The sequence below is a fragment of the Sinocyclocheilus grahami genome, unplaced genomic scaffold (genome assembly GCF_001515645.1).
Source record: "Sinocyclocheilus grahami isolate Dianchi unplaced genomic scaffold, SAMN03320097.WGS_v1.1 scaffold641.1, whole genome shotgun sequence".
Taxonomy (NCBI): domain Eukaryota; kingdom Metazoa; phylum Chordata; class Actinopteri; order Cypriniformes; family Cyprinidae; genus Sinocyclocheilus; species Sinocyclocheilus grahami.
In genome coordinates, this window is record NW_015505820.1 from 606,135 (window position 1) to 618,777 (window position 12,643).

Sequence of the window (12,643 nt, forward strand, 5' to 3'; positions counted from 1 at the left end):
GAGCGTTACGAGTGTTTCTAGTGTCTGTTCCGGGACTGATGCAAGCCAGTGGTTGGCCGTATTGCATCAGTGCCCATTTGCGTGTTTCTAGCCTGTTTCAGAGTCTCAGCTCTGTTTATGTTCTGTTTTTTCCCTTTGTTTTCCCTGGCAGTAAATAAACCTGCACTTGGACCCAAAACCCTCGCTCACACGGTGTGTCTTTCCTGACCGCGCCGTGACAACCCCAATAACGTGATAGTTATTGGATTGTGAATTTTACCAGGGGAACCCCGCCAAAAAAACATGTATATGTAATTACACTACGATTCAAAAGTTCAGGATCAGTATATATTTTTTTTTATAAAGACGAATACTTTTATTCAGCAAAAATTAGTTAAATTGATCAAAAGTGACATAAAGGCATTTCTAATGTTAACAAAAGATTTATTTTTCAAATGAGTGCTTGTTATTTTGGAATTTTCTATTTATCAAAGAATCTTGAAAAAAAACAATGTTTCCACAAAAATATGAAGCAGCACAACTGTTTTCAATTCAACATTAATAGTAATTAGAATCTTTTGTTAAAACACCAAATCAGCATATTATAATGATTTCTCATCATGTGTCAAGACAGGTGTTAATGGCTGCTGAAAATCCAGCTTTGCCATCATGAGTATAAATTGCTTTTTTTTTTAAATACTGTATTTTGATCAGATAAATGCAGCCTTGGTGAGCATTTGAGATTTCTCTTAAAAACATAAAATCTTAACAACTCTAAACTTTTGACGGTAGTCAAGATTGGTTGCAGGCTTCTTTCAAAAAATATAAGAAAAAAAATGCATTCATCAACCACTGAATTTTGAAAGGAAGTGTCTCTGTTATTAATGTGGTTTGAATGCCATAAAAATAAAAACGAAAGCCACATTCATACCTAGTCTAAACATATATTTTGTGTTCTCCATCATTTGATGCTCTTGATGTTTCAACTCTGAGGGTTAAGCTAAATTATTAGAATGGAATCGTTTTTTGTCATATTGAGTGCCGTGTATAGTGGTTACTCAAACTGAAGCTGTTTGGCATGAAACACTCTTGGCCTTAGACTGGGGTCAACATCAGGGAGAGAGAGAGTGGTCCATTTTCTCCAAAGTGTTGTTCACTAGAGAGATGTTGTCTCTTCTTGCGCAATAAATAACTGTCATTACATAGAGTGCCATATAGTGTTTGCAGCATGTAGAACACTCTTTGGCTTATGGACTAAACAAATACACTCATTTTTCAAAGGACACAATGCTACCAACCAAAGATGCTATAGTCCGATGCATTCCAGACTCCGTACATCTATAGAAATGAAAACAGGGTTTGTGCCGCACTTAGAAGAAGTTGATCTGTTTGCTTGCACTGATCAGACATCTTGTGGTTGGAAAAACTTCAATTGTGAAGTGAATTTGAATAAATGTCACTGGTACTTTGTAAAGTGGACTGTTAGAGATTTTGTTGAGATGTATGAATCTTGAACCACTTATGTAGACTCTTCAGAGATTTTTATCCTCTGTGCCACGATTGAGTCTCATAAAATGGCTTCACACTGTTATTGCATTGTGCTTATCAGAAGCAATTAACGGCGTCCATTGTGTGCCACAGTGGCCAAGTCCTCTGCATTTTCCTCCCGCTTCTGCTTGTTTCCTTCTCTCTCCCTAGCTTAAGGTCCCCATAATGCAGCCCTGCCATGAAAATCAATACGGCTTCCACTGAAGACGCATCTTGTCAAAGGCAATTCTTGAACCACTTATGTAGACTCTTCTCAATTTCTGTAAATCATAGATTTTTATCCTCTGTGCCACGATTGAGTCTCATAAAATGGCTTCACACTGTTATTGCATTGTGCTTATCAGAAGCAATTAACGGCGTCCATTGTGTGCCACAGTGGCCAAGTCCTCTGCATTTTCCTCCCGCTTCTGCTTGTTTCCTTCTCTCTCCCTAGCTTAAGGTCCCCATAATGCAGCCCTGCCATGAAAATCAATACGGCTTCCACTGAAGACGCATCTTGTCAAAGGCAATTCAATTCCGTCTGCTCGGCTCTTGGAGTGTCATCTCCTATTGCTGCGCTGTGATCTGTTAACATAGCCAAAAGTGTAGAACTGAAGCGACATTGAACCGTCTTTCCTTTCAGTCACTTTCTCTGCAGTCAGGTCAGGTTGGCTGTGTGGTGATTGTGTGTGGCATTTTTGACACTTTCGATTCAAGGTTATCCTCCAAGAGCGTTGCTGCTTTCTGCACTTGATTATTATCACACAAACCTCTCAGAAAATGTAGTTTTTCACCAAATAATATCCGACTTATCAGAGTAAACCAAAACATTAAATACCTTTTCATAGAAATTCTGTTGTTTGAGTCTCTTCTCTGGTCAGTTCATGAGAGTATCGGTATCTTTTTCTCCCATGTGCTTTTATTCTTTCTGAATTTCGATTGTGTTGTACTGCGTACCTAAGTGACTTTATGAATGTCCCATTATCTAAAGGTTGAACCGAATATTCCCTTTTCCTAAAATGGATTTTGATAATGCTTGTGAAATTATTTTTATTGAATTTCCGCCTGAATATGACCTAAGCACCATGACATTGCCGACGAATCTGCCTAATACACTGATCCAATCCAATTCTTACTGCAATATTAGCAAAGATGCATTAAATTAATCAAAAGTGACCGTAAAAACCTTTGTTACAAAAAAAAATTATATTTCAAAAAAACTCTGTTGAACTTTCTGTTAATCAAAGAATCATGAAAAAATATATATATAATGGTTTCCACAAAAATATTAAGCAGCACAACTGTTTTCAACATTGATAATGATTTGAAATGTTCCTTGAGCACCAAATCAGCATATTAGAATAATTTCTAGGGATCATGTAATACTGAAGACTCGAGTAATGGCTGCTGAAAATGTATTTTTATCATCATACATTCAAATAGATAACAGCTATTTTAAATGATCATACTTTTAATGCTTTTACTGTACTATTCACCAAATAAATATAGCTGGGATGTTTTAAGAGACATCTAAAAAAAAAAAAAAAAAAACCTTCACCTTTCTACCTTTAGGGTATCATCTGTCCCGGTAACAGTGGTTCATCATTTATTTATTTTTGAGAGAGAGAGAGAGAGTGTGTGTAGGGGTAAAAAAAAATAAATAAAAATGGTCTCACATCAGAAATAAAAGACACATGTAGTCACACTGACTTTGTTGTTTAGTACCTATTTGTGCTCTATGTTCTGCTGCCCTCTGGTGTTGTAGTGCAAACACTGTGGCCTATGTTGTTTTGTGTTGGTGAATTTCTGTCAGCAAATGCTTACTAACCTTAAATTAATGAAATATGTCCTGTAGCTTTTACTTTATGAGAGGAACTGGCTGAACCGTTGGAAGACCTCTGTTCTGCATGAAGGAGAGGGAAACATCACCAATGTGAAATGGACAGCCAATCTAATTGCCTGGGCAAACAATGTGGTACAATCAGATTTACACACATTGGACATGTTAATTAAGATACCTTACTAATCATGATTTTATCTCAAATGTAGTGGATGTGTTTTAGGGTGTGAAAATTTACGACATCTGCAGTAAACAGCGCATCACTAACGTGTTGCGGGACAACGCCAGTCTTAGGCCGGATATGTACCCCTGCAGTCTGTGCTGGAAAGACAACACCACGCTGATCATCGGCTGGGGCTCTTCTGTTAAGGTGTGTGTTCCGAACAACTGCAGATCAAGTGTTTTAATAACTAGGAAAGCTCATTTCTAAAACTAATTCTCTTTATTTGAATAACGTTGTTTGGTTCATTTGTTTTTCTCAGATATGTGTTGTTAAAGAGCGTGACCCAACACAAATGAGAGATCTACCCAGTCGCTACGTTGAGATTGGTACTGAAGCAATTACAGTCATACACATAATGAGAACATGTAACATAATTAAATTTTTGTTGTTGTTTGTTTGTTTCTCTTATTTCTTTCAGTGTCAGCATTTGAGACAGAGTTCTTCATTAGTGGATTGGCGCCTTTGGCAGATCAGCTGGTCACTCTGTACTATGTCAAGGAGAACTCTGAGCACGTGGTAATATATTACCCACTCTCACCAGAGCTCAGATCAGGGGCCTCATCAAATGTCCAAGGGGGCTGCAAGATGACTTGTAGTCATTTCAAATGAGACAAAGCAAGCTAAAATCAAGATATAAGCTGACAATATGTTAATTGTAATTCATTTCCTCACAACTGGCAGTTTATTTAAGAACCAGGATTCTCATGGTCTTTGACAACCTGGAAATATGACAGAAAATTAAAGTCATGGAAATCCTTTATAATAAATATGAATTTATATATACACACCTTTATAACAAATAAATACATTTCGGTAACACTTTATAATAACTTTCATTAATAAATCATTAACAAATATTATATAATGCTTAATGGTTCATTAGTTAATATATATTCAAAGAGTTAGACACGTGAGGTAATGTGATTGTTGTTTGCTAATAAACTTAATGTAATAAACTTAATAATAATTTTTAACAAATCATTATTTCATGTAATTTAAAATGCGTACAAATGTAATTAAACTTTCAATTCCATATGATCAAGCACTTATTGTAAATCTACAAATGATTTTAACAGATGTTATAAAATGATTAAAAGCTTGTGTTAATGCACAAAACTTTTGCTGCTATTGAGGTGTGATACGGGTAAGGTTAGGGACAGGTTTGGTGGTATGGGTAGGTTTAAGGCTCAACAGTGTACAGGGGTCACTATAAGGGAACAAGGTTTGTATTATATTGTATTGATAAATGAAAAAGTATTTTCTTTTAAAATATGATTTGTTTTCTCTTGTTTATTTATGATTCAAGAAATATCCTGTTTAATGATATATACTGAAGAGTAGTACACTAATGTGAGTGTTGAGGCAATAAAAACATTTTTTGCACCAAAATTACAATCTGTTATGTCTTTAGCAAGCATTTAGCTAAACCTAACCAGCCACCCTTTACTCAAACTTTGTTACAGTAGCTTGTTACAGTCCAATGCCCATAAAGATACTAAATGATTAGTAATCATTCACAAACATTTACAAATGATGAATAGTTTCAGCTTTAGATTGGCTACTGCAAAAACATGAACAATTGATTAATAAATGATTAGTAAAGATGTGTGAATAGGGTAAATTCAGGTCTTTTGGGACACTTTTTGTCATCGACATGACTGCTCATAAAAGTATTAATGATTAGTTAACATTTATAAACATTTGCAAATGATAAATAGTTTCCCCTTTAGATTGGGTACTGCAAAAACATGAACAAATGATTAATAGATTATGTAAATAGAATGTGTAAATAGAGGTCTACACAACAAACAAAGACCAACAAATGAAGATCATATGAACTGAAAGTTTACTGACATTTGTAAGCATTTCAATTTACATCAAATAATCATATGTTAATCATTAGGTAATGTTTACTAAGCTCATTAGTAAACATTAACAAGAACATTATCTCATATTTCTAGCTATGTATATATATACAGTATATATTAACTAATGATATTTACATGTTTGTTAATGATTTATAAATAAAGTTATTATAAAGTGTTACCCAAATTTCTATAAAGTTATGTCAAGCTCAAAAAGATTTTATTGGGTAAAAATTAATGTTTGTGAGTACAAAATATTTTTAAAAATAAAATCCCAGTTATCACAAACTACTATAAAAGTCTCATAAATCTATAGAAGTATTGGATTTAATGATTTATAAATATTTTAATGTATTGCCGATGCTAGTTTCTGTAAATAAAAAAGGTTGAAAAAAAGCAGCTTTGTCACTGCAGCAGAAGTACCAGAAATATCAAACAATGTCTTCGGCGATTGGGAGCCTCAGAGTCAAAAAATGTTGAGAACCGCTGCTTTAGATACAAAGTATCTTATTAGAAACCTTTTGTTTTGTATTACTGTGAGCGTAGAATGTACATATTAATAAATATAACTCTGTTTGTCACAGGAGGAGGAGTTCAGAACACGACCTCGTTTAGACATCATCCAGCCGTTAGCTGAGGGCTGTGAGGAGATCTCATCAGACGCTCTCACTGTACGCAACTTCCAGGAGAACCAGTGCAGGGACTACAGGCTCGGTATGATGACAACAGGATGAATGCGCTAGAATTACGCAGAGGGATACAAATCACCCCAAACCCACAGTCTAATCAGTAAAATTCACATTTGGATTATATAATCATCATTTTAAATCTTTGATGTGATTCCAGAACACTCTGAGGGAGAGTCTCTGTTCTACATCGTCAGCCCTAAAGACATTGTAGTGGCTAAAGAAAGAGACCAGGACGACCACATTGACTGGCTTCTGGAGAAGAAGAAATATGAGGTAGGTGTTCAGCAGTCTAAGGAAGCATTTATATCATCATAACATTTGAAAATTTGAGTTGTACTTAATGATTTCGGATTTGATTCGGATGTTTTGCACAGGAAGCACTGATGGCTGCAGAGATCAGCTTCAAAAACATTAAACGGCATGATGTACAGGTGAAAACAAATGAATGATGCAATCTGGAGAAAGCTAGTCTTAGTTATTATAACGCTCTCAGATAATAACCTGGAATCACAGTGTGGCTGCTTCCTGTCTGTGCTCTGTGAATAGAAAATTGGAATGGCGTTCATCAATCATCTGGTGGAGAGAGGAGATTATGATGCTGCTGCCAGGTACAGGACATCAACCCTCTGATTTATTGATCTGTTAACCATTTAAAATATGAATGAAAGCCTTGATAAACGCCCCATTTCTCTCTGTGTATTCCTTATTGACAGAAAGTGTCAAAAAGTGCTTGGAAAGAACATGGATCTCTGGGAGAATGAAGTGTACAGATTCAAAACCATTGGACAGTTGAAAGTGAGTCTGCAAAGTTTTATTTCATTTTTTTTTTAAATAATAATTATTTGCCACCCTGCAGGACTTGTATAGTAAATAGTAGTATAATGTTAAAGGGGTCATATGATGCGATTTCAAATTTTCCTTTCTCTTTGGAGTGTTACAAGCTCTTGGTGCATAAAGAAGATCTGTAAAGTTGCAAAGACTAAAGTCTCAAATCCAAAGAGATATTCTTTATAAAAGTTAAGAGTCAGCCACGCCTACCTAAAACGGCTCGTTCTAACACGCCCCCACATGTCTACATAACTATGTGGGAAGATTTGCATAACGCCACCCAAATGTTCACGCAAAAAAAGAAGGCGTAACTTATTCTCACGTAACATTTCTGTCACACGCTTGAGGTATTCGGCCAATCACAACGCACTGGATAGCTGGCCAATCACAGCACACCTCGCTTTTCAGACTGATGAGCTTTGTAAAAATAGACGCGTTTCAGAAAGGCGGGGCATAGAGGAGAAACAATACAGTATGTGGAAAATAATGTGGTTTTTTTTACTTTAAACCGCATAAACACTTTTCATTACACCAAATACACAAAATAATGTTCTTTTTAGCAACATCATATGACCCCTTTAATGAGGATACCTATTATTATTTTTGTCATTATTATTCAAAATAATTGTTATTAATAATAGTAGTAAGTCAGTGTGATGTTTTTATTGTTGTTGTTTTTATTATAATTTATACAATATATATTTTTATAACTTAATAAAATGTTATTAATAATACAATTATTGTATTAATTAACTAAATGTTTTATATAAAATATATTAATAATGTTAAAGCAATTAAGCAATGATAAAATATAATGTAAATTTTTAACGAATATTAGTGTGATCTTTATTATGATTATTTTGTAATATAATAATAATAATATCAAGCTATTATTATAAATTATCACTTTTGACAAAGTTGTGAGAAATTAGTAGCATTTTAATATATGTATATATATATATATATATATATATATATATTTATTTTTTAAATATTAATATTTTAAAGAAATAATAATGCATTAAAAAATATCAGTTTAACTTAAAATATTTCATTTTAGCATTGAACAAATGCTGTTTGTTAACTACCCACTACATTCATGTTCCTCCCAGGCCATCAGTCAGTACTTACCAAGAGGAGACCTTCGTCTTCGACCAGCAATTTATGAGATGATACTTCATGAGTTCCTCAAGACTGACTATGAGGTATGTGTTTTCCATTAAACTTTTTTTTTTGTTCAATTGCATGAACTAGATGGTAGCCTGTTAGATAGACCATAACATTAAGGTTTCAAATTGTGAATGCATCACAACAACAACCTTTATGGAAGTAGGGAATTCCTTTTGTTGTTTCTCACACAGGGTTTTGCCACACTGATTCGTGAGTGGCCGGGAGAGCTGTATAACAACATGGCTATAGTTCAGGCAGTGAATGAACACCTGAAGAAGGACCCCACCAACAGCATGCTTCTCACCACACTGGCCGAACTGTGAGTGAATGCTGCCAATTCATCATTACTGTAAATGAAAAGCTTGTAGCATCATTTTAAAAGCAGCTCTGCACACATGTTAGACTGGTCTTATATGTATGTTTGCAGCTACACGTATGATCAGCGTTATGATCGTGCTCTGGAGATCTACCTGAAACTGAGACACAAAGATGTTTACCAGCTCATTCACAAACACAACCTATTCTCCTCCATCAAGGACAAGATTGTCTTGCTCATGGATTTCGACAAAGAGGTGAACCATCTATTTTTTCCTTTGGCCTTATTGAGGACCTCTGTTTTAGAACTTAATGCAAAAAACTTGTCAAGTGCATAAATTCAGGAAGTTATGGATTCTTTTGCTGATGAGATATATTATAGATGACTTTGGAAGAATGTGATTTCTAGTCACAGAAGGATATGTAAAGGATATGTCTGCCTCTTTGTTATCTCTCTTTTTTTTTTCAGAAAGCTGTTGACATGCTGCTGGATAATGAAGATAAGATATCGGTGAGTTCAGTGCAGTGGCCTCAGTCTTTTGATTAAACCCTCCCAAACTCTCTGCACAGATGAACACGTGTGTTTCTCTCCCTCAGATGGACAAAGTGGTGGAGGAATTAAAAGACAGATCTGAGCTGTTACATGTGGTATGTTGAATACGGGCTGTTTAAAGCATGCAGATGTGTCTGAGGGATCCAGCTGTAGTCAACATTGAATGCTTAACTTCTTTTTGCCTGTTTCTCCTCAGTATTTGCATAAGCTGTTTAAGCGGGACCACCATAAGGGACAGAAGTACCATGAGAGGCAGATCAGTTTGTATGCTGAGTTTGACCGGCCCAACTTACTGCCCTTCCTCAGAGAGAGCATGCACTGTCCACTAGAGAAGGTTTGTATCAAATTTGTGTCACATTAACCAGGAAATAATGCATTAATTAGGCAAGTTCTTTACGTTGATTTAATCATACATTACATACAGTTTTCACTGTATTTTGATCAAATAAATACAGCCTACTGAGCATAAGAGACTTGTTGCAAATGCATTTCAATAAAATGAAATGCAATGCATTTAATACATACAATCATTTAATTCAACGATGAAAAAGGTGATGTTAAGGCGATTATAGATTATATATTTTATAATACTGTATAAAAGTTTATCAAAACCAAATGCTCCACAAACAGTTGCTGTGTGTTTTTCAGGCTCTGGAAATCTGTCAGCAGAGGCACTTTGTAGAAGAGACGGTCTTTCTGCTCAGTGAGTTTTGAATCATGAATCTGCGCATTTCTGTCATAGATATTGAACGCACTGTAATTTTTTACGCAGTAATTGATCCAGTGCATCAGAGGAGAGGTCACTGTGTGTAAAATGTTCAGCTGAAGTGCTTCTGATGAATGCTTTTTTTCCTGTCAGGTCGTATGGGAAACTGCAGACGTGCCCTGCAGATGATCATGGAGGAGCTGGCGGATGTGGACAAAGCCATTGAGTTTGCTAAAGAGCAGGATGACAGAGAACTCTGGGAGGATCTCATCTCTTACTCTATAGACAAACCACGTACGAGACCTGACTCTACAGCAAGCTCTTTCTGCTAAAAAACTTATTAACTTACAATATTAATAATATTTCTCGTTTGTTTTCTTCACTCTAGCGTTTATCACAGGCCTCTTGAATAACATCGGAACCCATGTGGACCCCATCCTGCTCATTCACCGCATTAAAGAAGGGATGGAGATTCCTAACCTCAGAGACTCGCTGGTCAAGATCCTACAGGACTACAATCTACAGGTGTGATCACTGCCGGTTAAACCAACATTTCATTCTGGCTAGAGTACTGATATAACTAGATGCTTATCCTGCATTTGCTTGATCATTTTGTGTTCAGAACATCTTGATGTTTGTCCTGTAGATCTTACTGAGAGAGGGCTGTAAGAAGATCCTTGTTGCAGATTCACTGTCTCTTCTACAGAGGATGCACAGGACGCAGAAGAGAGGAGTGCGGGTGGATGGTAAACAAATGTTTTGTCTTCCAGTCATCTTGGACAAAATTACTCAAATATCAGGGCAAAGCAGCAGCTGTTTTGTTCACTAGAAATGCTGCAAAAATTCTCTTGCTTTCATTTCTCATAGAAGAAAACATCTGTGAATCCTGCCACACTCCTATTCTACCATCAGGTACACCTTGGTTACTTTTAATGTGTCAGTTTGTGTACATGAACTCGCACTCACACATAAAATATATGGAGGAATATAAAGAAATAAAATATAGAATACAAATGTATAAAAAAATGGAAAATGTTCAAACTATTTTATTTCTTGAAAATTAATGCAAGTTTTATGTGTGTGTGTGTGTATATATATATATATATATATATATATATATATACAGTTGTTGCTGCTAAGGGTGGCCCAACCAGTTATTAGGTTTAGGGGACAAACACTTTTTCACACAGGGCCATGTAGTTTTGGATTTTGTTTTCCTTAATAAAAACCTTCATTTAAAAACTGCATGTCGTGTTCACTTATGTTATCTTTTACTAATATTTAAATTTGTTTGATGATCTGAAACATTAAAGTGTGACAAACATGCAAAAAAATAAGAAATCAGGAAGGGGGCCAACACTTTTTCACACCACTGTATATACACACTACCGTTCAAAAGTTTGGGATCAGTAAGACTTGTAATGTTTTTTAAAGAAGTCTCGTATCAAGGCTGCATTTATTTGATCAAAAATACAGGAAAAAAAACAGTAATCTTGCAAAATGTTATTACAATATAAAATAATGGTTTCTATTTTAATATCCTTTAAAATATAATTTATTTCTGTGATGCAAAGCTGAATTTACATCAGCCATTACTCCAGTATAAAGTATCACATGATCCTTAAGAAATCATTCTGATATGCTGATTTATTATTAGAATTATCAATGTTGGCATTGTCCTGAAAAAGTTGTGCTGCCAAATATTTGTTTGAAAACTGCGAAAAAAAATTCAGGATTCTTTGATGAATAAAGTTAAAAAGTACAGCATTTATTCAAAATAGAAATCTTTTCTCACAATATAAATATTTGCTATCACTTATCAATTTAACACATCCTTGCTGAATAAAAGTTTTAATTTCTTAAAAAACAAAAAAAGAATAAAAAATATACTGACCATACGGTAGTGTATATTGTTAGAAAAGATTTATATTTTAAATAAATGCTCTTTTTTAACTTTTTATTCATCAAAGAATCCTGAAAAAAGTATCACAGGTTCCAAATAAATATTAAGCAGCACAACAGTTTCAACACTGTTACATTAGAATGATTTCTGAAGGATTATGTAACACTGAAGACTGGAGTAATGATCCCCAAAATTAATTTTATTTTACACTGTATACACATATTTAATTTGCTATCACTTATCAATTTAACACATCCTTGCTGAATAAAAGTTTTAATTTCTTAAAAAACAAAAAAAGAATAAAAAATATACTGACCATACGGTAGTGTATATTGTTAGAAAAGATTTATATTTTAAATAAATGCTCTTTTTTAACTTTTTATTCATCAAAGAATCCTGAAAAAAGTATCACAGGTTCCAAATAAATATTAAGCAGCACAACAGTTTCAACACTGTTACATTAGAATGATTTCTGAAGGATTATGTAACACTGAAGACTGGAGTAATGATGCTGAAAATTCAGCTTTGCATCACAGGAATAAATTAGATTCTAGTGTATACCAACATAGAAAAACGTTTTTTCCTGTATTTTTGATCAAATAAATGCAGCCTTGATGAGCATAAGAAACTCCTTTAAAAAAAAAAAAAAACAGTAAACATTTTCTGATCCCAAATTTTTTAACGGTAGTGTATACATTTTGACAATGTGTACAATATACAAGTAAAAAAAGGGCTGTCACCCAATCGTTATTTTAAATCTTATTTTTCCACCATCAAGACACGGCTCAGGCATTCGGTGTGGTGGTGTTTCACTGCAGACACATGTTCCACAAGGAGTGTCTACCGTCCCCTGGGAACGTAAGTCTTCTGCAATCTTTATATATAAAACTGCTTTTTATGCAGAAACAACTAAGACATTTGTATGACAAGTTGCACAATCCAAACGTGTTGCTAGCATTCTGACCAGTAATAATGACTCAACCAATGGCATTTATTGATGCTAGAGCTGCAGAAATGACACACTTCACATTTGAGCCAGCCTGCT

The 12,643-nt window shown here is 34.7% G+C and overlaps 1 protein-coding gene across 1 annotated transcript in view; it reads left to right on the forward strand.

Annotated features, from left to right (window-relative positions):
- LOC107558337 (vacuolar protein sorting-associated protein 41 homolog) overlaps positions 1 to 12,643 on the forward strand; it is a 35,511-nt gene that overhangs the window by 21,376 nt on the left and 1,492 nt on the right. Inside the window, exons 8-28 of the mRNA XM_016241988.1 lie at positions 3,362 to 3,481; positions 3,570 to 3,716; positions 3,829 to 3,895; positions 3,988 to 4,085; positions 6,019 to 6,148; positions 6,281 to 6,396; positions 6,498 to 6,554; positions 6,670 to 6,731; positions 6,837 to 6,918; positions 8,064 to 8,156; positions 8,313 to 8,440; positions 8,549 to 8,693; positions 8,906 to 8,947; positions 9,034 to 9,084; positions 9,186 to 9,323; positions 9,638 to 9,692; positions 9,849 to 9,989; positions 10,084 to 10,220; positions 10,342 to 10,441; positions 10,563 to 10,607; positions 12,377 to 12,456. Of these exons, the coding sequence (XP_016097474.1) occupies positions 3,362 to 3,481; positions 3,570 to 3,716; positions 3,829 to 3,895; positions 3,988 to 4,085; positions 6,019 to 6,148; positions 6,281 to 6,396; positions 6,498 to 6,554; positions 6,670 to 6,731; positions 6,837 to 6,918; positions 8,064 to 8,156; positions 8,313 to 8,440; positions 8,549 to 8,693; positions 8,906 to 8,947; positions 9,034 to 9,084; positions 9,186 to 9,323; positions 9,638 to 9,692; positions 9,849 to 9,989; positions 10,084 to 10,220; positions 10,342 to 10,441; positions 10,563 to 10,607; positions 12,377 to 12,456 (2,034 nt within the window). The remainder of the gene's footprint in view (positions 1 to 3,361; positions 3,482 to 3,569; positions 3,717 to 3,828; positions 3,896 to 3,987; positions 4,086 to 6,018; positions 6,149 to 6,280; positions 6,397 to 6,497; positions 6,555 to 6,669; positions 6,732 to 6,836; positions 6,919 to 8,063; positions 8,157 to 8,312; positions 8,441 to 8,548; positions 8,694 to 8,905; positions 8,948 to 9,033; positions 9,085 to 9,185; positions 9,324 to 9,637; positions 9,693 to 9,848; positions 9,990 to 10,083; positions 10,221 to 10,341; positions 10,442 to 10,562; positions 10,608 to 12,376; positions 12,457 to 12,643) is intronic.